The sequence below is a fragment of the Gossypium arboreum genome, chromosome 5 (assembly GCF_025698485.1).
Source record: "Gossypium arboreum isolate Shixiya-1 chromosome 5, ASM2569848v2, whole genome shotgun sequence".
In the NCBI taxonomy this organism is placed as follows: domain Eukaryota; kingdom Viridiplantae; phylum Streptophyta; class Magnoliopsida; order Malvales; family Malvaceae; genus Gossypium; species Gossypium arboreum.
Genome location: NC_069074.1, coordinates 3,975,386 through 3,996,951, shown reverse-complemented (window position 1 = coordinate 3,996,951; position 21,566 = coordinate 3,975,386). Strand labels below are relative to the sequence as shown.

Genomic DNA, 21,566 nt, shown 5'->3' with positions numbered 1-21,566 from the left:
TAAGCTAGGTTAAAATAGATTGGATCTATGGTGATCAAAAATTGATCATTTAGAGAGGGGTGTTGATTCGGTTGATTCAAAAATCGATACGGATTGATTGAATCGGATAAAAAATTAGTTGAATTAGGCTTTGTTTGGATGGGTGATTGACTGCGTTGCAGTGCGTTTAACTTACTTTTTATCTCAAGCTACAATATCGTTACAGTATCTAATTTCACTGTTACCACTGTTTTTACACTAACCGCAGCTAAATGCACCGCCCATCCAAACTCACCCTTAGATGTTTAATATTTTTTTATTTTTTAATAAATTTTTAATAATTTATTTAATTGAACTGGTTGGACTAACGAATCAATAGTCTAATAGATTTGATCAACAGTCCAGATTTAAAAATTTTGATTTCAATATTAAACAAATTGTTCTTTTTAAAAAATTCAAAGTAATATAATCCCGAACAATTTGATGGTGAGTATCTAAAGATAATTAATCACAGTATTCAATTTTTGTCCTTTTTGTATAATAATAAATTTAGTCCTCAAAATTTACACATTTTATTTATTTTTATAATTGTTTTTTAGGCTAAAGTTTTTGTATATTCCTTTTGAATTTTTCTAAATTTTTAAGATATATATTTTTTTCAAATAACCATTTTAGAATTAGGACTAAATTGATAAAATATTTAAACATTGAGAGCTTAATTTGTTATTATATCAAATAAAATTAAGTACAACATATGGAAATATTAATATTGTGATTAATTGTCCTTAATTGTTTACTTTTAAAATTGATAGGAATTAAACTACTGTATTTTTTAAAGAGATTAATTTGTCCAAAATCAAACTTGAGAAGAACTGAATTTGCAGTAATTAAAGAACTAATAATAATATACCTATAGGTCTTGCCTTTGCCGACTATCTACGCCATTTGTAAGTACAAGTTTTTTATACCGATGGTGCATGCTCGCTATTGCGCAGTCAATTCTTTGGTTCATCTAGGTTTTATTTTTCTCGGTTGTGTTTGTTTTGGCCTGCTATCACGGAGCTAGATTTCCAACGGCTTTTGGCACGACGTTGGGTCCCAATGATGTCCAAGCGACTGAGATCAATTATGACTTGTGCCTTATGGGTATGTTCCTCCGGAAGAGAGCGATCAATTTTAACGTGATTGAATGAACTCTCCTTTCGTTATAGAAGCTATCTAGGGAGCGAATATTAACTCTCTTTTTTATTTAGACATTTCACATAATTGACATGAAGAAGATGATTGACGGGGTATTTAATAATTGTTTACTCCTAATTGGTTATAGAAAAATATTAAGATATAATTTTAGTTAAGTGGTAAATTTAATATTTTATTACTTTAATTAACGTAAATTTGAATCTTATCATATAATTATTTTTTAATTTCATTAAGAGTATATATATTTAAAATCGATATTTTATTTTTCAACTAAAATTACTTTTTTATAAAAATATGAAACACTTAAAATATTAAACCAAAACTCTAAATAACACTTTTAAGACATTTTTAAAATTAATATTACTCTCACCTTTAAAAGGCGATCAAATGATAATCAATCAACCTTGATGCCTTATAATTTTATACATATACATAGTATGCATATATTATTATTAATTAAAAACTTATTTCTTAAAAAAACATTATTTAATAAACTTATGGTAGAAAAATTTACAATAAAATAGTTAAAAACATTATTTATTATTAAAAGATCATTTTTATTCATATAATTTTAAAAATTTAAATATCAATAAAAATACATGATATTTTATTAATCCACTCAAACACACTCAAAAATAAATTTATATGTGGGGTGTGTTTTGCATTTATTAGATGTTTTGTAGATATTTAGGAATATGTTGGACGATTTACTGAATAAGAGGTAAAATAGAGGCGACGTCGCGCAGACAAGCAACGAAACCTCAAATAAATGTGACGACGACAACATGATGAGCATGCATGGAAAGTCACGACATCACGATGATTTCTCCAAGTTAAGCGGTCGCGTTTTAATTCATTCACCTTTTCTTGTTTAGGATTGCAATTAATCTCAATCGACAATGTCTCATTCCTAACTAGTCTTGATCATGGGTTGAGTTACTCACCCAAACTTGAAGGCTCACTCAAAATGTGAAAGGGTTTGGACGAAAATATAAGTCCGAAAAAGAGCTTGAACAAAAATAAGACTCAGTTTTTAAATGTTTCTGTTTTGTTGTCATTTCGCTATTATATTGCTATAATTTTAATGGTATTGTTTGGATATTGTACAAGTCTTGTTTAATTTAAAGGCATTTGATCGCTAAGTTGCAACATTTTAATGTTATTTAAGTAACTTTGTTTAATGTATTTTCAATTTGTTGCGAAACATTTATGTTAATTTTTTTTGGCGTATTTGATGTATTATATTTTTTAAATTGTTTTTATATAAAAAAATAATCTAAAAGTATTTAAGATGGACAAGTCAGGTTGAGCTCGAGTTTAGTATTTTTAATCTAGGTTGGGTTTGGGGTAGAATTTTAGGCCATTTTTCGGGCTAAGCCGAGCCTGAAACATTAAAAACAAATCTAAAATTTTGCATTGACCCTATCTGTCCCATAATCAGGTCTACTCCTAACATGTACTAGAAATGGCGAACAATGTAACCATCTTATTCATTCATATTGTTTATGAGAAACTTTATCAGCCTCAATAGCATAGACCTGAAAGGTTTTATTTTGTTTGGGATATTGTTTCATAAACCAACTTCCAATACTAGAACTATAACTCCTAGTCCCAACATCAAAATATGAAACTTACATCTACTATTGATGGCAAATACTTCACGTTCTTAATATTTCTTCTTAAGGAAATCCATGGCTTCAAGGGTTCTTCCTCAATCAACGACTTTGCTGTTATGACCTTAAATAAAGCACTTCTTATCAGAATCACCGTCGAGCGTCTTCCTATACCCATGGTTAAGAATTTCATTCTCTTTTTTCAATACAATTTCTCTAATATAAGGCATTGATGGATTGAAGCCACCAATCTCAAACACTATAACTAATTTACAAGAATTGAATAAATCAAGAAAAGAATTAAAGCTATATGTATCATTAACCTTGGTGTGGAGCACTGCAAACCCTTCAGGTTTCAAGGTTCGAGCAATTTCTGATGCAAAATCAAATGGTTGAGCTGATATGTCGAGGCGGCCTCCGCCAGAGAATATGAAGTCAAATGGTATTTGATGACCTTCTCCTTTAATAACCAAAGGTTTGGTCGCTTTATTGAAAATTCCAATTAAGTCCTCCACTCCAACCTTTTTCAAGGCGAAAACTTCCTGTCCAAGAGTAGTCTCTATGCAGAGAGACTTAGAGTGAGGCGAGGAGATAACCTTCAAATATCAATTCTTTGAAGATTGAAGAATAGAAATGGACAATCTTAATCCAATCTTCTGTGGTATATAGATGGCGATGCGGATTAAATCAGGGAGCAGTGTCATTTCCAACGATAGCGGAAGCTTCGGTGTGAAGGATGATGGGGTTGAGATTATGTGGCAACGAGACAAAGCAGAAGTCACTGAGATTGCAGGATTCACCCCTGATAGTAACAATGTAAGTGAATCGGATTACAATGACGAATACACCAAAGAGAAGAGCACGTTCCAAAATATTTCTCAAAAGGCTCAACTTCCTTGTGATAGGTTCCATGGTAAAAAAAAAACCAATACAAAGAAGAGGCAATGAAAAAAGGTTTGGTTTTTCTATGTTTGAATTATAGATTTTGCAAGTATAATTCTGATTACCAGAAACAAATAGGAAAAATAATAAATTATGCAGAATTGCAAATCGAAAGAAAATAATAGAGAAAAAGGAGGTGGATTAACAAAGTTGGAAGTTGGAAGATTTCAACTTATGCAAGTTATAGTCTTACTACTCATTTCATTTCCTACAGACAACAAGCATATGAGCTCATAATGTTGGTTGACTTTACAAGCTAGTACATTATTTCATCGGTCGAATTTATGAAAAATTTTCATATCAACCCATTGTGTAGGAAGGTGTTGGTAAGTTAATTACGGTGGTCTTGATCTTCGTCATCATATTGATACTGTTGGTGATTCCTTGAGATCCAATGCCACTATCCTTGAGACCCTGCCACAAACTCAACGATTAAGTTGTTAATCGCTAGGTGGTTAAGATGCCATAGAAATAAACTTTTAGAGTTGGGAAAGCAATTGCATCAGAAAGGAACAAATGATCATAAAATAAAATCACCTGGAAAGGAAAATGATCGGGTCCACGTGCCGGAGCAGAATTGATCTGAACTGTACCAGTCTCCATTGCGTCGCTGATCAGAATTGCTTTACTTATATCTCTTGTAAAGACACAACCCTGCAATTCCAATCAACCCCCAAGTATGTATTTGACTTCGTAAGTCTTAAACAACTTTAAATGGAAGTGTCTGCATTTAAAATACGGTTTAATAATTATACCTGCAGGCCAAAGTTGCTAGCATTACAATGATGAATTCCTTCTTCAACTGAAGTAATCCTTATAACAGGCAAAACGGGACCAAATGGCTCCTCCCATGCTATTCTCATATCAGAACGAACATTATCTAATAATAGCGGCCATATAAGGTTGCCCTCCCTCCTGTACTCTTGGCAAAATGTAGCTCCTTTTTGTTTGGCATCCACGACTAATCCTTCAATGAAGTTAGCAGAGGATTCCGTAACAACCGGAGTGATGTCAGAATCATCTTCTGGTAGCCCCACAGTCAATTTTGCAACTTTAGCTTTAACTTTATCTACAAGAGCATTAGCCACAGATTCCATGACCAACACGACCTTCACGGCTGTGCACCTTTGACCACTGATAAATGACAAAGGAAATTGTTCAATATCAACACATCATGCTAATTGCAACCATACTCGACCTAAAATCAAAATGGAAGGACTAATATAATGATTTCTCTCACCTGTAAGAAAATCCTCCTTTCACAATGTTAGCCGCTGCTAAATCTAAATCTGCATCATCGAGTATGATACAAGCATCCTTTCCACTCAGTTCCATCTGAAGAGGTATCATGCCTGCTTTCTGTGAAATTGCAATTCCAGTGTCTCCACCAGTGAAGCTGAGTAGGCATGCATGCATGATGGTAGACAAAATTAACATGCGAATAAAAGGAACTTGGATCTGTATCTATATTAGTTTGCGACTAGAAAGGGTGCTTAACTACCAACAACAGAATATATTTAATCCACAAATCAGAACATCAGGACAATGCAGATACAGTTCCACAAGATCATTACTTTGTTTCCTATCACGAGCATATGCTGTTCCAGAATGATATCTAGGGAGGACATCATCTCAAGGTAATTAAGATAATACCTAATACAGTTGACCATGGGGTGCATTGTAAGGAAGTCACCAATCTCCGAACCTCTTCCAGTAACACAACTAATCAGACCTTTGGGGAAACCAGCTAAATGAAAGCAGTGTACCATGTGAAGTGCAGCTACGGCACCCTGGAAGTAGTTTCCAGAAAAACTTGTCCCATTATTCAGTTATAACTGAGAGGCATGGTCTATGGTATACGAAATGCGTACTTGACTATTAATTTTGCAATGAAAAGAAGATTTATATGAATCAGCAAGGGTTATATCCAACCTGGGTTGGAGGCTTGAGCACAATAGAATTTCCAGCAATGAGCGCAGGAGCAATTTTTGAAACAGCAAGATTAACGGGATAGTTGAAGGGTGGAATAGCTAAAATGACCCCAAGAGGTATCTGCATGTCCCAAATAAGAAATATGGAATTGAAGCATTCAGTTCTCAACCAAAATAGGCCAGCAAGAAAACAGAAATCATGACAGTTTCATTATCATGAAAGCAACACTTGGTCAAAATGTGGAACCTGAAAACAGTGGGCGTATACATGATCTGAAACAAATTACCTTTGCAGTGAGGCAATATTTGGTCCTCTCATTTCCCGGAAAACTATCAGATACCAGAAATTTCCCTTCACCAAGTATCCTGACCCCTTCTTCAGCACAGTATGACACCAAATCTCCAGACCTTACCGCCTGTTTAAATCGAACGGTATACCACCAAAATAGTTACAGCATGCTAAAGAAACCAACAATTCAAAGGATATTTGAACTCACTTCAGTCGCAGCATCCTTCGATGGTTTTGCAATCTCTTTGACAAGGCACTCTGCAATGGGAACCTTGTGCTCTTTCAAGAGAGCTGCTGCTTTGTGAAGCAACTCTGCTCTTTTCCAAAGTGGAGTTTTAGCCCATAACTTTTGAGCTGTTTTAGCTTCCTCCATCAACTTGTTTACTTCTTCCTGAGTACACGCTGTTCCAAATCATGTAGAAAGAAAAAAAAAATTGAAGATATGTAACGATCATGTTCATGCCATAGCGTTGACTTTGAAGTGGTCATCATTGAAGAAAGAAGTGAGGAAAAAGTGAAACACGATCGTTATATCACCTTGGACTTTGAAGTGAGGCTGTCTAGTGGTTGGATTGATGATTGGCACCGACTTCCCTGAAGATGACTTTTTCCACTCCCCAGATGAGTAATACTTGAACACACCATCTCCATCAACTAGCTCAGCAAACACCCCTGTTCCCGCCATTGTTCTTGCTCTCAATTAACCTCTTCAGTAAAAATCGCAGAAAAACAAGAAAAGCTTTATAGGGAGACGACTTTGTCTGAGGTGTAAATTTTGATCGCTTTCAATTTGGGGCCATACAGGTGGGAGTTTAAGTGAGGCAGGGTGGGTAGGTGACTTAAAATATGTCCCATTTGGTTGTATCTCGACACTTCAACACAATATACGTCAGAAAAATTGAATAACTTGCCATTTTAACAGAATGTACCCTTTAGTAGACAGGATTCTAACGTTATATTCTTCTAACTTGGCGTGCTCTTAACGTTATATATTTGTAAAATAGAGACTGTGGACAAAGATTCGTCGGTTTGGAGTTTCACAATTTTATTGTTGAAAAGCAAAGCCCAAACCCAAATAGAGCCCAAAGCTATGGTTCACTGAAGTAGAGAAATAAATATAAAAAGAAATCGTTTTCGCTTGGAAGTTTCCTAGAAGACCCGATTTCGACCCGAAAAGGAGTTCACTTAACAACCAATTCCACCCACCCATAACCCTCCACGTCATCACTGTTCCAAATGTCACGTTCCTATTGGAGAAAATCATGTCACTCAAACGTGTCACCTGTTGAAGAAAATTTCCAACTTCTTAGTATTCTTCCCCCTTCCTCCAATAGCATATGATCCCATATTTCCCAGCCAGATCCGTTAAAATGCCATTTCACAAGACAAAGAAGTTAATTTTCCGTTGAACCTGAAACAAATTTCCTCCACCGTGGCGTCGTCGGGGTCGCAAGCCGTCTCTCGTAGGAAACAGTCTTCGTCGTCTGCAACAAATAGTGGTCCGAGCAAAGCTGAGCAAAGAGAACATTTGAGGAAGGATCTGAAGGTCGATTATCCATTTTGGCAACAGAATTGGTTCATCGGATTGCTGTTCTTGATGGCGATGGGGTTCTTTGGTCTTGCTCTCTTCCTCTTCCTCGCTTTCGATTTCGATCAAGGTTCTCCTTCCTCCGCCTCCGCCGCCTCCTCCTCCTCCTCCCAAAACGTCCAGGTTTCAAAAATCCTTTTTGACTTATTTCAAAAATTTTCCTTGTTCCTTGTTTCATAAATTAATTAAATTGAATGAATGAAACAGGTTACTTATGGGACGGTTTTAAAGCTGATGCACGAGAAAACAAAATTTAGGCTTCATTCACACGAGGTGCCCTATGGTTCTGGAAGTGGACAGCAATCTGTCACCGGCTTTCCTAATGTAGATGACTCCAACAGCTACTGGGTACTCCCTCTTTATCTTGCCTATTGATCTTCCGCAGTAGTTTCTGAAAGTTGAGTTTTTGTTCTGCTAATGTTTGTGTTGTTGTTTAGCTACATGCTGCTATCAGATTCTCTATTGATGGTTAATATAGTGGATCAATGAACTTTTCCAAGCTTATAGTAAACATGCTTGTTTGTAAATTGTTTCAATCCCTAGTTAACCATGCAATTATATTATCGTGTATGGTTGAAGAACATGAAAAGTTTTCTAAACTGTATTACAATTGGCTAGTGCCTTTGTTTCATTTCTACAATTCTTTCTTGTTGAAGTTTGAAATCGTTTTGAAAGTTGAATTCAGGTTTGGTAATTTTTAATTGCTTTTATTTTTCTGTCAATTTCTGGTTTAATGATGCGATGAGTGCTTCATCATCCGATTACATTTGGGACTATGCTTGGCAGATAGTTAGGCCTCCACCCGATACATCTGCTAAACAAGGAGACACCATCCCCGATGGGGCAATTATTAGGTTGCAACACATGAGGACCCGAAAATGGCTGCATAGCCACTTGCATGCATCCCCAATATCCGGAAACCTCGAGGTATTTTTCACATGTTTCAACAGCCAATCATAACTTCTAGGTCTCTTATCATCATTCAGACTTACAGATAGTGTTTTACTCTTTTTTGGTGTTGATTGTAGGTCAGTTGCTTTGGAGGAGAATCAGAATCGGATACCGGCGATTATTGGAGGTGAGTCATATATTTCTTTTCTTAATTTAACTTCCCTGTTTTTGTTTTTTTCCTGCTAATGCTACATTGTTGGGAGGATCCTATCAGGCTCTTGATTGAGGGAAGTGGAAAGAGTTGGAAGCAAGATCAAAGGATTCGGCTTCAACATATTGACACTGGCGGTTACCTGCATAGTCACGACAAGAAATACGCCAGAATAGCTGGTGGACAGCAAGAGGTGAGAATGGAAATATATCAATAAGTGTTTTTCTTGATTTTAAATTCCATTCTAAGGAACATATTAATCTTTTATCATATTTTACAATACTAATATTTGATGCTTGCTAGTTAACTCATCATTGAGTGTAAAAGCCTACTTTTATTGCTTGCTAGACATGAGTCTCTGCTAATGGTACAGGAGCTGGTCATTGTTATTTGTTAGTATGTTAAACCATTTCACGTTATGGTGTAGGTTTGTGGCGTTAGAGAAAAGCGTGCTGATAATGTATGGTTGGCTGCAGAGGGTGTGTACCTCCCCATTACTGAAAGCAAGTAGTATACATGTTTAGGAGATTACTACAATGTGAAAGCAGGTGCATGGATTTTGGATTTGTAGGTGACTGGTGCCTGATTGCTTTAGTAGCTTATAGTCATTCTACTAAATCAGTAGTATGTTTTGCAGAACAACTCTCTGCCAAATACCCTATCATGCATGGTTTTGTACCTTGAGATGATACTAATCAGATATACCCCTTTTTATGATTAATTATATATAAATTTTTCAGTAGAGCAACTTTATTTCCAAAGACAACATTATTAAGAGGGCCATCTATAAATTTTAATAATATTAATATTTATAAATCCTAAAATGAACATGAAAAATACTTCAATTTTATCCATATTTGAATGGACATTTCCTTCCGCTCAATATTGGCTAGTTCATGAGCAATGGCTTTCCCATTTCTATCAACACGCATCCAATTTTGCATCTTCATTGAAGCACGATATGCATGACGCAAATTTGAGAATTATTGTCCGACAACAATTTTATACATTACATGATTAAACGACTTCAACATAATATTAAACATAACTGTAAAACACAAAGACAACATAAAAATAACTATATTAAACATGATATTACAATTTTCTTTTTAAATATGACACAAATATACAAACGCCTCAAAATTCAAGTAAAACAATTAACATGAAAACATATATTTTTTGAATGAGAAGGAAATAAGCAATCTTAAATTTTTTTATTTAATATCTTGAAAATGAAGAAAACAAAGAAACAAACTCATTTTATGATTTTTTTTTTGAATAATATCATAATAGTTTTTAATCATATCTGCTCTTTTTAAAATAAAACTACTCATATTCAACGCACTCAAACTCACGTCCTTTTATATTGACAATAATACTCATACCAATCAAATTAACACTCAATCGACATTGTTGCTACTCGTTAGATTAAGTCAATTTAGTTTCTTTGCCTAATATATCCGATATGTATGTATATAAACTATAAAATATAAAATGTAAGATGAATATAGGCACAACAGAATTACAACACGAACATATAAATTATTATTTAAATTCAATTATCATGATAAATTATTTAGAATAGTACACATGTTATAAAAATAGCATCAACACGATAGGTGTACATAAATATATCAGTATTTATATAAAACAAATTAATAATGTAAATATTTTAAAAGTTCTTTTTTATGTTTACAATTACAAGATAATTAAAATAAAGTATAAATACATGTCCAAATAATCACTTGATACATAATCAAACTGTTATTGTACAAACGAATTAAAAATTAAAATAAAAAATCAAATTAAGAAATAGATCGATCCAGACTTAAGGTTAACTAGTTGAATTAAAATCTACACATTAACAACTCAAGATGAGACTCGAAGGTCCACACATTTTAATTATGCATAATAGGTATCGAAAATGTGTCCTCAAAATCTAAAATTTTTGTCTTTTATCAACCAATCTAGGGTGTTGTTAGCTAAAAATATAAAAATAAAATTGAAAGATTTTATGTTTTCGAGAAAGAAAGATTTCTGTAATCAACCAAAAAAGAAGAAATAAACGTAGCAAGGACAATAAAAGTATGTAATGGGTAATTTACATTACAGAAATAGTGGCATAAGAGGGGTATGAGATTAACCTTTCAAAAGCTCTCTCTAGCTTTCCTAAACCGAACTGCCCTGCTTTTCATTTTCCCGAGAGAAGAACACCACATTATTTCGTTGTTTCTTGTCAATCCCACGCGCTTGTATTTGCATCCTAACATTGCGACCAAATCTTTAACTTTATCGGGAGGAAATAAAAATGGTCCTAAGATTATAAAAGTAGTCCCCATTCCCATGTGTATAAAAAGTCTCCATTTTCGTATTAAAGCTTTTGTGGACTAACATGAATCCTTGTATAAAGATGGTTGCTTTGTTAATCATTAGCCTTTATTGCTCACTCTCTTTCTATTTCCCATTTTTTCCTTTTTTTTTTTCTTATCTTTGGTTTCATAAATCAGAAACAACAATTTCCAGGCAACATATAAGCTATATGTTGCTTTGATTGTATGTATGTATGTATGTATGTATGTATGTATGTATGTATGTATGCAATTGACAATGGAGTTGAGAGTGGTCCACTTGGTAATATGAAAAGTCTGTAATTGGGGGTGCCGTCGATCTTTACTTCTTTATCTTCAGCCTCTTTTACATAATGCGAAAGAGAATCATAGTATATTGTTCAAAAAAAACTTTTCTTTTATCATTTTTTTTTTTACAAAGAGCATGAAGTTTAAAGATAAAAAGAAACAAATATAGTGGATTAATTTGAAATAATAAATTTTATCTTTTTTGAATATTTTTATCACTTTTAAATAATCACAAAAACTAATTGAAGTTATTGATCGATGCAGTTTATCAAAAACATGAAGTATGAGTGTTAAAATAAAGGAAAAATGAAACCAAAGAAAAGAAGTTGAGGGGTAAAAGTGGAAAGTCAACCCGGTTGAAATGTATAATTGGGCTTATAATATGCCCCACAAAGGAGGGACGGATTTCTATTGAAATTTCTACGTTCATTATATGGTTGATTTATAAATTTTTTTTGACTTATTTCCTTTAATATGAGTATTTTATCAAGATTTGACCTTTAAATAAGATAATAACGTGTTTTAGTATATTTAAATTCACATTTTCTTATGCTGATAATAATATTAATGTCAACTAAACTAAAACTCGAATTTTATTATTTTGAATGAAAAGTACACCCATCCCATTTCTCTATCCTCAGCATTTAATATCATGGCAGCAACATATACCATGGATTCCAACTAATCATTGCCTATCTAACCCTTTTTATCCCTCGGGTCTTATAAGTAAAATCATATTTCATTTCTAATGACTAAAATCCAAGACATTCGGGGGAAAAAGAGGTCCACAATCAATAATTGAGTTTAACTCAATTATTTATCTCAATATTTACAGTCAATAATCTGATTTGTATTGTGAATTTTTTAAAAAAAGTCCCATAAATCTAGGCTGAAAACTTGGTTACCATCGGATGGGTCCTTTACATATGAATCATTAAAATCTTAGATGGCCCCAACATTACATGAACCAATAACTAAACTTAGGTGAGGCACAAAAAAATGGTGTCCACTGTCCCCTATTTAATGCCAATTTCCACCCCCTTATATTCAATATTCATGTATGACCAAACAATGTACCTCGCTCGATCCTCATTCAAGACCTGCCATTAACACATGAAAAACCATTTCCACCCACTTTGTTAAATATTCTCATAACTGAAGCAGAACCAAATCTGTTTCCATCAACCAAATTTATACATAAAAATAAAATTTTTGACCAATGCCCATATTTGCATCTCAAAATTTAGCACCGACATCTCATCGGGGTGATCAATGCATGTGTCTATGATTTAAATGAAAAGCTCCATAACTTTATTAACACCCCATACTTGCCTGTCTAAAGTCTAGCACAGTAGATTTTCTCCCATCGAGTGGTGGGAAATAAATATGAATAAACTAATCACCATAATCCAAGCATATATCTTTTTAGTTAAACTGCGAATTTTAATATTATCAATAATGCTGTAATCGCTAGTGATCAAGGAAGGAAACCAGAGGCGATTCTGTTTTTATATAATCAACAATCCTTTAAAAGAATTATTAAATGAGGGGGGAAAGGAGGTCAATGAATAATTGAACATCTAGTGGCATGGATAGGTAAAGGCTGTAATAATAATGGTATAGCCAGTGTAGGTGGGGTTCATCTTAAGAGTTGATTATCGAAGATTTATTCACGGCAAAGTATATATTCAACAGTGGTTGACAAAAGGCAGCCCCACGGCTCATGTCCTTTTTACACTCTCTCAAAGAGCTCAGTCACTATTATTTTTCTTACAGTCGTATGTTTATGGGAAAGGAAAGAAAGGCGTCAGTTATTGCAGCAGGAAACAAAAGATCATAGATAATCATTTATGTGTTTGGATCTATCGACTATATACATATGCTTTTACTGCACCCACAGTAGGTCATTTACTGGCTGATATGGACCTAAAATTAGTACTACTACTACTATCAACCCGGAAGGCATTTCACGTTTCGTTCGTATACTTTGTCTTTAACGTTAAAATTGGAACGTTAAGCTTCTGAAGCTGGTTTTCAATTCAATCTCCTGTCTTTGCTAAGCAATTGGTGAACAGAACACGGTAGATTCTTAATGAAGTATTTAGTATTTCTCTAACTTTGTCTTTCTTTACAGCTGCAACTCTGTCTTCTATAGTTGTCTTTGACAAACTATAAGAATACAGTTACACCAAAGTCTGGTACTTTACCATTGTGATTGAACTAAAAAGCCTGTGATTTATAAAGCTATGAATCATGATGTAGAATGTCATAATTTTTTTAAAGAAGAGGGTAATGGTCCAAAGCCAAGATGCTAAGATTCACATCTCCGAGTCAGATTTATGAGGTGTTACTTCTTAAGTGTGATTGTATGAATCAATTGGACTAAGTTTGTCTTTTGTAGACTATACATGTTTAGATGCAGCTAAGTGCAGACTAAACCCAAAAGCATTGTGAAAGTTTGTACCTTTTTAAGTTATTTTTTCAGTCCCCAAACATGACTTACCTTTTTAACGAAGTTTCTTGTCTTAGCCAATAATCTATGGTATTGGTAATGGACATGGTTATTATGATGTTGAAGAATTTTGGCCATGTTTAGAGAAAAGGAAAATGAGCTGATAAAGAAATGAAAGAGAAAGGACAAACGACAAGTCTGAAATTTTCATTAGCCTCGTGAAAAATCATAATTTCCCATATAGAATATACAAACCAAACAACAAAACTCAATTTCAAGCACCACAGATGAGACAACAAGAGTGGCTTAAGTCGCCATAGGTAAATAAAGATGACTGGTGTAACTAGTAAACAATAATGAGCTTCCAAGGAATAAAATACATCTGGAGGGTAGAAATTAGAAAATGCCAATAATTTATTTATTATTTCAGCCTAACAAATTAGATTCTTCTTCCTTGTGTTCCCATTTATTTATTAACCCTTCTCCTGATCTTAACTTGAGAATAGATTAGAAGTCAAAAAATATAATATGGCTCTGTAAACAATGTCAATGCAGAAGATAAATTATAGAAATGTTTCCCCTCACAGATGCAAAAATAGCTTGAATTCGACTCTGTAAATCTAGAGATTCCCGATGAAATATGGTCAGAGTTAGAATTTCTTTAAAAAAAAAAAAAGAAATGTTGACAAAGGGGAAGAGATTCCCAGATGGAAATTGCAAAGAATGGTCCTTTGATTTACGTACAGGAGAAAATGACCGACACCTCTCTGCTTAACAGCACAGGTGGTGCGTGTGATGAAAAAAATAAATAAATGGGGAGATTAAAGGCGTAGGGCCAAGGCTTTGGACAAAGCTGTAACTTTGAAGGGGTTGAAAGTGACGACTTGACCTTGATTATAGGGAGGTAGGGACTGAGCTGGCTACACCATTTATCCTACTTGACTAAATCAACCTTTAGATTTTCTTGTTTTTGCATGCCATACCACAGACAACCAAAGATCACTTGGATCATATTTCGTCATTCAGACCATTCATGACTTCATGCTTCTTTCACTATTCGGATCCCCAAAGGCTTGTTTTTATTAAATTTAATGCCAGCAGAGCTCATCACATCAGATCGATCACATTTCCCACACACCATGGATTTGCGAGTTATTTTTTTGAACTCAACCGAAAAGAAAGAAACGGTTTCTACAAAGGTTATGATGGAGTATTGACAACGGCGATATCATACATTGACAAAAGCTACAAAAAAACTAAAATTAAAAGGAAAAAAAAAAAAGGAACAATGGGTGTGTAGAAACAAGACTACAGCTACAGGCTTCTAATTCTTCACTCTCCATTCACTGCAAATTGCTGAAGGTGGTAGGTAATTCATTTTTTTGGGGTCAAAAGGGTAAGCTCTTTGAAGTCGTGCTTGCTGTGAGTGACTTGAAATGCTCTGATGGAACAAAATCTTGTGGCAAATTGGCCCTATGCACAATTCTCCTCATATTGTTTTGCAAACTCTGTTGGACCAACTGTTTAACAGCTTTCTTCTCCTCGCTCATCATGCCTGCTTCTTCCACCAAGCACTCCTTTCCGTTCAGATTTGTTGAAGACGATGATGAAGAGCCGCAAATTGGAGCCGAGACAGCTGCATTCATGTTCCCACCGAAGTTTTCTGAAACTCGCTTCCCTTTGTCGACTCTCAGGACCTCCAAGATCCTAGAAGCTCTCTTCTGAGCCAATGTACTACCCAAAAGTGTTAGCTCAAGCAATGATGAAACAATGCCAGCTTCGATCATGGCCTGTCTATCTCCATATGCTTTATGTGCCATTACCATAAGAATATACGATGCCTTCTCTTGACACCCTGGCGAATCGGTCCAATTCAACACGTCCACCAAAATCGGGAATGCTTCTGGTGCAATACTAATGCCTTTTCTACCTTCTGGAGTGGATACTACATTGCTCAAAATGGAAAGAATCCTTTCACTGACTTCCATGTCCCCCAAGGCATTCAGCAGAAAAGGTATCAAATCCGCTTCCGAGATGAAGGATATGTTTGATGGGGAGATGGATAGGTTATAAAGAGCTCGAAGAGCATCATGTCTGGCTTGAGACCTGCTGTTTGTGTCCAAAATCTTGAGGGATTTTACCAGGAAAGGGATTGCCCCTGAAGATCCAATGATAGGCTTATTTGAATCCAAGGCGCTCAAGCCAAGGAAATTTGCGACTACCGCATCTGAAACTGCTTGGTTTGGCTCGTTTGGGGATTCCATTAGCTTTAGCATCTTATGCACAGCCCCTGCTTTGACAATGGCTGCTTTGTTCCTGCAAGAGGGTTTTTATAAAAGAATTATATTTTAAGTAACAAAATCAAACAAGCAAAGCTGTACCCAGAAAAAGGAAATTAATCAGATTAAAGACAATTTAAATGCATTATTCTACAAATCAGGATCTGTTTCAAGAAAATAACAGGGCATGCAAGCAAAAACATGGAAAATGACTTGTCCGACCAAATTCCCTTCAATCATTTCAGGCATTTTTATTTTCTCTCTTTATTTAAAAAAAAAAACCCAACAGTGGCAAGAAACCCATCAAAACACCAACAAAAATTCTAGATTAAGATTAAAAACATTAGAAAAGGGCTTGTTATTAAACTCAGAAAAGAACTTTTTTTAAAAAGAGAAATGGCAAATTTAGGAAACTTACGCGTCATTTCCGATTCCTAGATTAAGCAAAGCATAGAGAGCAGCGATCTGTGAATCAGAATCTTGAAAATCAAGCATTGCAACCAAAGGCGGAATGCTTCCGAGCATGGGCAAAGTCACTCTGGCTTCTGAGTCTTCTTTAGTAAGAGACCTGACTCTACTCGCTGCTTGTACGTTTCTCCCTTTGTCTTCCACTTGCAACTCCTTAACCACGCGCTTCAATTCCTCCAAAGCTTCCACTTTCCTCTTAGTCTCAGCAGCAGTTTCAGTTTCAACCAAGTTCAAGAGATCGGCTAGCTTCTCCGACTTGCCATTGCTGTTGGGTTTCTTTACTACTTTGTCTGCCTTTTTCGGATCATTGAACTCTTTCAACACCGACTTCATTGTGGTGGTGGGTGGCGGAGGTTGAGACTGAGAGCCAGTGTCGTTGAGCATTTCTTGCATGAGCTGGTGGCGATGGCGGGAGCTTGCTCCACAGCTTACTGCGTCGAAGATTTTTCTTCGGAACGCGGCGCCGGTGAAAGCCGTCCATAATCTGAAGTTGTTTCCGGTACTACTGGTGGCGGTGGAAGGGCTATCGAGGGCTATGGATCCGATGTCGTTTCTGTGACATTTGGCCATTTTTCTTTTTCTTTATTGCAAAAGAAAAATCAAGCTTCACATTTGGAAAAGAAAAAGAGAACAGAGCTTTGGCTTTGAGAGAAGTGGAATTCAACAAGAGGAAGAAGAAGGCTAATTCTTCGTAATCATTCCACTCTGTTTTATTTATTTTAGTTTTTATTAATAATTTATTCACTTTTTTTCAGAGCTCAAAAATAGAGAATTTATATATTTACTTTTTTCGGTTTGTTTATTTATAACTACATCTGCATATGTCAGAAAGAAAATTATTACGGTGAAAATATAATTAAAACACCGTAAAAAAAAACGGGGTGTTTTGGATAGCGTTAACGGCTGTCTGAGTGCCTACTTTTTATGTTAGATCGGTTTTACTTTTTAAGTACATCTATTCTCTCGCTGCCATGACTTAAAATACTAATAATATTATTAAAATTTGGAATTTTTTCATAACAAAATCATAAATTTGAAATATAAATATCTATAAAAATTAATTAATAATAACAGATTATATAAATAATATTAAAATAAAAAATCAGATATTATGATGTCATCAATCTTAGTCCATATCGAGATAATTTTTGTCATCAATTTAACTATTCATGTACACAACTAATAAAGTTAATAAATTTATGTGGATTTAAATCTCATTATGTGTATATTTTTATTGATTTTTATAAAGTGAAAAAATTAAAATACTCTAAAATAATAAAATTACGAAAAAATTTCTCGTAACTTCTTAATCGAGTTGGTGACATCAACTCAGTCAATAGTTTAAATAATGATAAGTATAAATATGCAACTAATGGAGGTAGTAAAGTGTGTATCATAAAATTACAATGTATAAAAATATCAAAATAAAGTTTTAGTTTAATGGTAAATTAAATATTTTACTAATGTAATTGGTGTAGATTTAAATCCTATTATATACATATTTTTATTGACTTTTAAGTGAAAGTAAGAAAATACTCTTAAATAATTTTACTTATTTTAATTACGGAAAAACACTCATTAACTTTTTAACCGAGTTGATGATTTGATTGAGGATGACAACGACTTAATCAAGATTTTCAAATTAATAAAAATAATAAAAGTAAAAATATCAAATAAGTTAAACTTTATACTCATATAATTTTTATATGAGTTTGATATTTTAAATAAAAGTGATATTAACTTAATCATAAAAACACTTAAAAAATAATAAAAATTAAATAAATTAAAATGGAAATATTAATTTTATTATATTCAAAATAAAAATAGCATTTAAAAAAATACTTCCCTACATTTCCTCATGTAATTCTTTTTATAAAAAACTACGTATATAATTTTTACCTTAAAAAGTAATTAATATCTAAAAATTTTCAAATATATTTTAAAAATTAAATTAAATTATCAAACCTCGTAAAACATCATTTATAAAGTTAAAAAATCTATTGAAAATAGTAGTATATTACCTACATTTTGTCAATGCATATTAAAAAGGTCGTAAAAATCAGGGCATTTTTGAAAAATACAGGCGTAAGACTCAATCCACACATTTTAATTTATTTTAACTAAAAATAAATTAGGAGAACGATAAAAGTAAACTGGGTGAGGAAAGGCTTATAAGGGAAGCCATCGTGCGTTTATATTTAATGTGTTTTTTTATGTTTTGTTTAGTGAAAAATTGTTACGGATTTATAATAACAAGAGAAATGGGGAAACGTGCAAAAGGGGTATTGATAGTGTGTAAGAGGATGCAATAGGATAGCTGCTGTCATCTCATCTGGTGCCGTTCATTTGATATCATCAAAACAGGCTTACTGTGGGCTCAGTTCTCACTCCACCCCCTGCTTTAAGCGTATACAAATATATATAACAGGGGATTTTTTTGGGTTAAATATACATAACGGGGGATTGGACTTTGGAAAAGTAGCCGCATTTATTCTCTGACATTGGATCGACCCAAAAAAGTCCATGTGGCATCGGCATAGGCAACCCCCAGCCGACCGTGATTCTCTTTTACTACTTTCCAATAATTATAATACGTTATTTTTGAAATAAAAGCCCACTAGTGTGTACGACAGTCCAATTATTTCTTGCCATATTCAAGGCCCAAGGTTTATAAGAAGAAATTCCTTTCTTGGGCATCTGCAATGGAAAATAAAAGGTTGTTCGTCCAGGCCCAAATTGTATCCCTTAAGTTGCTTACTTCTCCTTCCCCAATCATTCAAATCTCTAGCTTTGCTGCCGCTTCGTCAACAACCCAACACCATCACATCATGTATCTCACGCATACCTCAAAACACATGGTTTACTTCTACAATACACTAGTTCGATGCCTATCCTCAAGCTCGCCACTCTCTACCATTGCTTCTGGATGGAGCAATATTTCCCCCTCCAATCTTTTGAGACAATCGTCAATATAACTTCAAATTTTCTTTACCACAACGATGACGCCCACCCATATAAGCAAGCAAGCAAGCAAGCAGCCGTATATGCCAGTCAAAAGGAAACTTACAAATTTATGCTTACAAGGCTAGGTCTGTTAAACCCCGTCCACGTTTTCCTTCACTACCTCTTTTCCCTTAACTCGTTGATCGAAATTTGTCGACTCACCGTGTTCCCAACCTCTAGATATGCTACTTACAAGGCCCGATTTCATAATTTCAAAGTTCTCGTTTCCTTCCTCGCTTTCTTTTTGGGTTCTAGGGTTTGTTACCGACACCCATAGCTGAAAGTTCAAAATCTGATTTTTTTTTCTTTGTTTTCAGATCTACTTCCAGCATCTAAACGCGACCGTTTCCTGAAGTCAACTCGGAGCTTCAAATTATAAGGGTTTGGAATTTGGTAAAGATTAAAAAGAAAACGAAAAAAAAATTCAACATATTATAATTTTGTTCTCCATTTATTACAACTATTTTCCCCCCAAAATTGAACTTTGCTTTTCCTGATTCGTTTAATCTTTTAAACCCTAATCTTAATAGTTAAAACCCCATTTAATTGATTCGGGAAACTGAAGTCGCCAATAGTCAAAATAAAAATGGCTCGCTTCATTCCAACAGCTCAAAGAGCATTTGTCTCTGCTGCTTCGAAAACCCTAACTAATAGCATCCAATCACGAGTCGCATCTGCATCTTCACTACTCCAATTTAATCCCTACGCAACCTCCCAAACCCACAAATCGCCTTTCACAGCCAACATCATCAGAATCCTAAGCAATGAGATCGAGTACCAGCACGACTACGCTCCTCCCCATCAGGTAACTATTTATTTCTATCAAAACGATTTGCACCCAAATTTCATTTCAATTATTTTCTTCACAATTTATGTAGCCTGCTACGAGCTTCAATTCCTTTACGGTCCGAGACCGACCGGGAGAGAAGTGGATGACAATGAGGGGAAAATACGGAGAATATGAAGAAATCAAAATTGAAGTAACCATGTTTGACGGTTGTGTTTTTGTTCCTAAGCCTGGAGAAGATAGCACTGGGGAGAATGTGGTTCTTCACATTAGCTTACTTGTTGATATTTCCAAAGGTCAAGGTTATCCTGATATGGAATTTTTGTGCTCAGCTTGGCCTGATCATTTAGAAATCCAGAAAGTTTACTTGCTAAATCGCGATAAGACTATTATTAACCCTTACATGGGACGTGATTTGAGGAGGTATGTTATGAGGCACAGCTTGCAAGCTTGTATAGTACAGTTTCTACTTCCTAATGTTAATTGGCAAAGTCAACAGTGATATTTTGTTTTGATGTTTTGTTGTTGTTTCAGGAAAAAGAATCGGAAGCTTCAGAGGACACTTGGTGATTACTTGGAAGAAAGGGGAGTAAATAATGAACTCTGTGTTTTCCTGCACGACTATATGATGAATAAGGATAGGATTGAATTGATCCAGTGGTTGGGAAATGTCAAATCCATTGTGGAGAAATGGAATCAGGTTTGCTTATAAAAATCTGATCCGTGCTTTCTAGTATTTTTCTGCACGAGGTTCACAAGATTTCTGTTTAGGTTCCTCTATGATTTGTAGCAGTCTATATGAAACATGAAATACAAATTGACTATATTTCGGCATTGGACTGTTATTCAGAGTTGTAAAGGTAAGTTTATCAGGATTCTATACATCCACCAACTCTCTCTTTTAGAGCTTGGATATGTTGTTAACTATATTTTAGGGTCTCAGAGTAGTGAACAACCTTTATTTTGGTGTTCTAGCAATCCTTGCCCAGTAATTGTAATTGCCTTGCTTCATTGTGTTCCTCAAGTAATGCATGATATCTGCAAGACTCAATTCTAATTTATGCATATGAAAGGGTTGGTAATTACTGAAAAGACAGTAACTTCAAAATAAAACTAACTGAATTATTGCAAACCTTCACCTTGTAAAGGAAAAAAAAAGAACAAAATGTATCAGTTTCTGCTAGCAGGAAGCTACATTATTTCTTGAGCCATTTGATGGATACAAGCATGTGATTGAGTAACCTTGCATTTGTTATCAACCAAATAAGACAGCAATTAAACTTGAGTTAAAATGGCG

The 21,566-nt window shown here is 34.5% G+C and overlaps 4 protein-coding genes and 1 pseudogene across 5 annotated transcripts; 2 read left to right on the top strand and 3 right to left on the bottom strand.

Moving 5' to 3' along the window:
• Positions 1 to 2,636: 2,636 nt before the first annotated feature.
• On the bottom strand, positions 2,637 to 3,737 carry LOC108473251 (uncharacterized; annotated as a pseudogene).
• Positions 3,738 to 3,853: 116 nt separating this feature from the next.
• Positions 3,854 to 6,830, bottom strand: LOC108471193 (NADP-dependent glyceraldehyde-3-phosphate dehydrogenase-like). The gene is made up of 9 exons (XM_017772801.2): positions 6,492 to 6,830; positions 6,163 to 6,356; positions 5,953 to 6,081; positions 5,667 to 5,786; positions 5,388 to 5,524; positions 4,975 to 5,130; positions 4,490 to 4,868; positions 4,272 to 4,388; positions 3,854 to 4,148 (listed from the first exon to the last, which is right to left on the bottom strand). The coding sequence occupies exons 1-9, from the start codon at positions 6,637 to 6,639 to the stop codon at positions 4,035 to 4,037; spliced, it is 1,494 nt and encodes a 497-aa protein (XP_017628290.1). The 5' UTR covers positions 6,640 to 6,830; the 3' UTR covers positions 3,854 to 4,034.
• A 391-nt stretch (positions 6,831 to 7,221) lies between these two features.
• On the top strand, positions 7,222 to 9,392 carry LOC108470767 (stromal cell-derived factor 2-like protein). Its single transcript, XM_017772213.2, has 6 exons — positions 7,222 to 7,665; positions 7,750 to 7,890; positions 8,329 to 8,469; positions 8,571 to 8,620; positions 8,708 to 8,837; positions 9,072 to 9,392. Exons 1-6 carry the CDS (start codon positions 7,552 to 7,554, stop codon positions 9,153 to 9,155), a joined length of 660 nt encoding a protein of 219 aa, XP_017627702.1. The 5' UTR covers positions 7,222 to 7,551; the 3' UTR covers positions 9,156 to 9,392.
• A 5,402-nt stretch (positions 9,393 to 14,794) lies between these two features.
• On the bottom strand, positions 14,795 to 17,289 carry LOC108470468 (U-box domain-containing protein 45). The gene is made up of 2 exons (XM_017771785.2): positions 16,430 to 17,289; positions 14,795 to 16,048 (listed from the first exon to the last, which is right to left on the bottom strand). The coding sequence occupies exons 1-2, from the start codon at positions 17,047 to 17,049 to the stop codon at positions 15,121 to 15,123; spliced, it is 1,548 nt and encodes a 515-aa protein (XP_017627274.1). The 5' UTR covers positions 17,050 to 17,289; the 3' UTR covers positions 14,795 to 15,120.
• A 1,945-nt stretch (positions 17,290 to 19,234) lies between these two features.
• Positions 19,235 to 21,361, top strand: LOC108470918 (uncharacterized protein At2g39795, mitochondrial-like). 2 transcript variants are annotated; one of them, XM_017772445.2, is made up of 4 exons: positions 19,235 to 19,568; positions 19,800 to 20,287; positions 20,361 to 20,692; positions 20,804 to 21,361. In XM_017772445.2, exons 2-4 carry the CDS (start codon positions 20,069 to 20,071, stop codon positions 20,979 to 20,981), a joined length of 729 nt encoding a protein of 242 aa, XP_017627934.1. In that variant the 5' UTR covers positions 19,235 to 19,568; positions 19,800 to 20,068; the 3' UTR covers positions 20,982 to 21,361. The 2 variants fall into 2 exon arrangements, with proteins under 2 accessions (XP_017627934.1, XP_017627933.1); XM_017772444.2 differs by having other exon boundaries at positions 19,235 to 20,287.
• Positions 21,362 to 21,566: the final 205 nt, after the last annotated feature.

Excerpts from the sequence above, each read along its gene's own strand:
- LOC108471193 (XM_017772801.2), bottom strand. The coding sequence starts at position 6,639 with ATGGCGGGAACAGGGGTGTTTGCTGAGCTAGTTGATGGAGATGGTGTG. Across the intron at positions 5,525-5,666 it reads TGCTCAAGCCTCCAACCCAG|GGTGCCGTAGCTGCACTTCA; the intron begins GTTGGATATAAC and ends AACTACTTCCAG. Across the intron at positions 4,389-4,489 it reads CTAGCAACTTTGGCCTGCAG|GGTTGTGTCTTTACAAGAGA; the intron begins GTATAATTATTA and ends TTGGAATTGCAG.
- LOC108470767 (XM_017772213.2), top strand. The coding sequence starts at position 7,552 with ATGGCGATGGGGTTCTTTGGTCTTGCTCTCTTCCTCTTCCTCGCTTTC. Across the intron at positions 8,621-8,707 it reads GATACCGGCGATTATTGGAG|GCTCTTGATTGAGGGAAGTG; the intron begins GTGAGTCATATA and ends GGATCCTATCAG. Across the intron at positions 8,838-9,071 it reads TAGCTGGTGGACAGCAAGAG|GTTTGTGGCGTTAGAGAAAA; the intron begins GTGAGAATGGAA and ends GTTATGGTGTAG.
- LOC108470468 (XM_017771785.2), bottom strand. The coding sequence starts at position 17,049 with ATGGCCAAATGTCACAGAAACGACATCGGATCCATAGCCCTCGATAGC. Across the intron at positions 16,049-16,429 it reads CTAGGAATCGGAAATGACGC|GAACAAAGCAGCCATTGTCA; the intron begins GTAAGTTTCCTA and ends ACCCTCTTGCAG.
- LOC108470918 (XM_017772445.2), top strand. The coding sequence starts at position 20,069 with ATGGCTCGCTTCATTCCAACAGCTCAAAGAGCATTTGTCTCTGCTGCT. Across the intron at positions 20,288-20,360 it reads ACTACGCTCCTCCCCATCAG|CCTGCTACGAGCTTCAATTC; the intron begins GTAACTATTTAT and ends CAATTTATGTAG. Across the intron at positions 20,693-20,803 it reads ATGGGACGTGATTTGAGGAG|GAAAAAGAATCGGAAGCTTC; the intron begins GTATGTTATGAG and ends TTGTTGTTTCAG.